Genomic DNA, 1,985 nt, shown 5'->3' with positions numbered 1-1,985 from the left:
CCGAAGACCGGTTTTCCCGAAAAAGTCGAAACGAATTCTAATGACGTAATGGACCACAATTCTCACTTCCACTATGGCAAGAGATTCTAGTTGGGTTTCCTACTCTCTCTCTTCGTGAGAGACTCTTTCATTAGAGGCTTCATTAACTTTAGGCATTATAACAGGGAATAAGAATCGTTCAATTCACTGAATTTGCAACTTGAAAGTAGATAAGGCAGTTAGAAGTTATATTTGAAACCTTTAAAAAATCAGTGGTGGTAGCAAAATTCCTGGTAAAGGGCTATCTCAATTCCTTTTTATCAGAAAAGCATGGTGGGGTTCTTCAAGAATCTCACTTTCAGTCACTTTGAGTAATGATAAAGCAAACAAGGTAGTATTTGTCATGATTTTTGTTTACTTTATGCCGGTGATCAAGATTGTTAGGGCTATGATTTTATTGGTAGTGGAGTTAGGGCAAACATGATGAGTACTTATAAACCTCTTGTAATCTCCGATTCCTTCAGGGCATGGCACCACGATATCTTCGTCATACTCCCAGACGGACTCCACGCAAGTTCTTTTATCTCTTACTGTTGATATTCGTGCCTGCATGTATATTTGGACTCTTTATAGATTACCGGAAAGTTACATATTTCCTCCGGCCACTTTGGGATACGCCTCCAGCTCCGTTCACATGGCTGCCACACTACTATGCAGAAAATGTAAGCATGGACCATCTCTGCCGCCTTCATGGCTGGTCCGTGCGTGCCACTCCACGCCGTATTTTTGATGCCATCATCTTCAGCAATGAAATAGACTTGCTTGATATCAGGTGGCATGAACTTTATCCATATGTCACAAAATTTGTAATCATCGAGGCAAATACTACTTTCACTGGAATCTCTAAACCTCTTTACTTCGCTTCAAATCGGAACAGATTTGCCTTTGCTGATGAAAAAATTGTGCACTATGTCTTTCCTGGCACAACTCGAAGAGGAGATTCACATGCAGACCCCTTCAAATTTGAGAGAATGCAACGTGCAGCTATGGATGATTTACTTCGGCAGGCAGGGATTTCCAATGGCGATGTCCTGATAATGGCGGATACTGATGAGATCCCTAGGCCGCAGACGTTGAAACTGTTGCAATGGTGTGGTGGGATCCCTTCTAAACTGCATTTTGAGATGAAGCACTACCTGTACTCATTTGAGTTCCCAATGGACAGCATCTGGAAGACTGCATCTAATATCTACGGCCCGAATACCAGGTACATGCATTCGAGGCAAACTGATGACCTGCTCTCTGATGCGGGATGGCATTGTAGTTTTTGCTTTCGGCACATTGAGGAGTTTGTGTTCAAGATGGGAGCTTATAGCCACGCAGAGCGTGTGAGGCGGAGAGACTTTCTGGATTACAGAAGAATACAGAGGCTCATTTGTCATGGTGACGATCTTTTTGATATGTTACCTGAAGAGTTCACATTCAAGGACTTGATCAGGAAGATGGGATCGATTCCCAAATCAGCTTCTGCAATTAACCTTCCTGCTTATTTGATAAAGAATGCGGACAAGTTTAGGTACCTTCTCCCTGGAGGCTGTATCAGAGAGACTGGTAGCTCTTCTAATTTTCCTAAGGAAAGTAGTTATTCTGATCCTAGTGTTTTTTAGGAAATCCTGATAGTTTACACTGCAAAGTTGATGAGATTAGGACTCCTATGATTTGTGAGAGAATCAAATCCAGCTTCAAATACTGAACGACGGACATTGAATATCTCCTTTTATCCCATACAGGGTTTGCTTTATCTCCAATTAGTCACACAGAAACTCATAGCAAACTAGTTAACATAATCGAAGAAAAAAATTCTGATAAAAATAATTTCAATCGAAAGAAAAAGAACTAGTTAACATTTCGGATTTGATAGTATGAAAGAAGTAGTTGACCTTCTCTTTCTCTTTTTCTGGTGAGGATCATTCTGTTATTAGTTCAGGTACAAAATACTAGTCATG

General features: G+C 40.8%; 1 protein-coding gene across 2 annotated transcripts; it reads left to right on the top strand.

The window, feature by feature from the left end:
- The first annotated feature begins 215 nt into the window (after positions 1–215).
- On the top strand, positions 216–1,747 carry LOC112184351 (beta-1,4-mannosyl-glycoprotein 4-beta-N-acetylglucosaminyltransferase). Of its 2 annotated transcripts, XM_040515327.1 has the most exons (3): positions 216–370; positions 504–811; positions 917–1,747. In XM_040515327.1, exons 2-3 carry the CDS (start codon positions 507–509, stop codon positions 1,644–1,646), a joined length of 1,035 nt encoding a protein of 344 aa, XP_040371261.1. In that variant the 5' UTR covers positions 216–370; positions 504–506; the 3' UTR covers positions 1,647–1,747. The 2 variants fall into 2 exon arrangements, with proteins under 2 accessions (XP_040371261.1, XP_024178377.1); XM_024322609.2 differs by having other exon boundaries at positions 504–1,747.
- Positions 1,748–1,985: the final 238 nt, after the last annotated feature.

Source organism: Rosa chinensis, chromosome 2, assembly GCF_002994745.2.
Source record: "Rosa chinensis cultivar Old Blush chromosome 2, RchiOBHm-V2, whole genome shotgun sequence".
Taxonomy (NCBI): domain Eukaryota; kingdom Viridiplantae; phylum Streptophyta; class Magnoliopsida; order Rosales; family Rosaceae; genus Rosa; species Rosa chinensis.
This window is presented reverse-complemented; position numbering and strand designations above follow the sequence as displayed.

Bases quoted from the DNA above. Each gene is read 5' to 3' on its own strand.
- LOC112184351 (XM_024322609.2), top strand. From the start codon at position 507: ATGGCACCACGATATCTTCGTCATACTCCCAGACGGACTCCACGCAAG.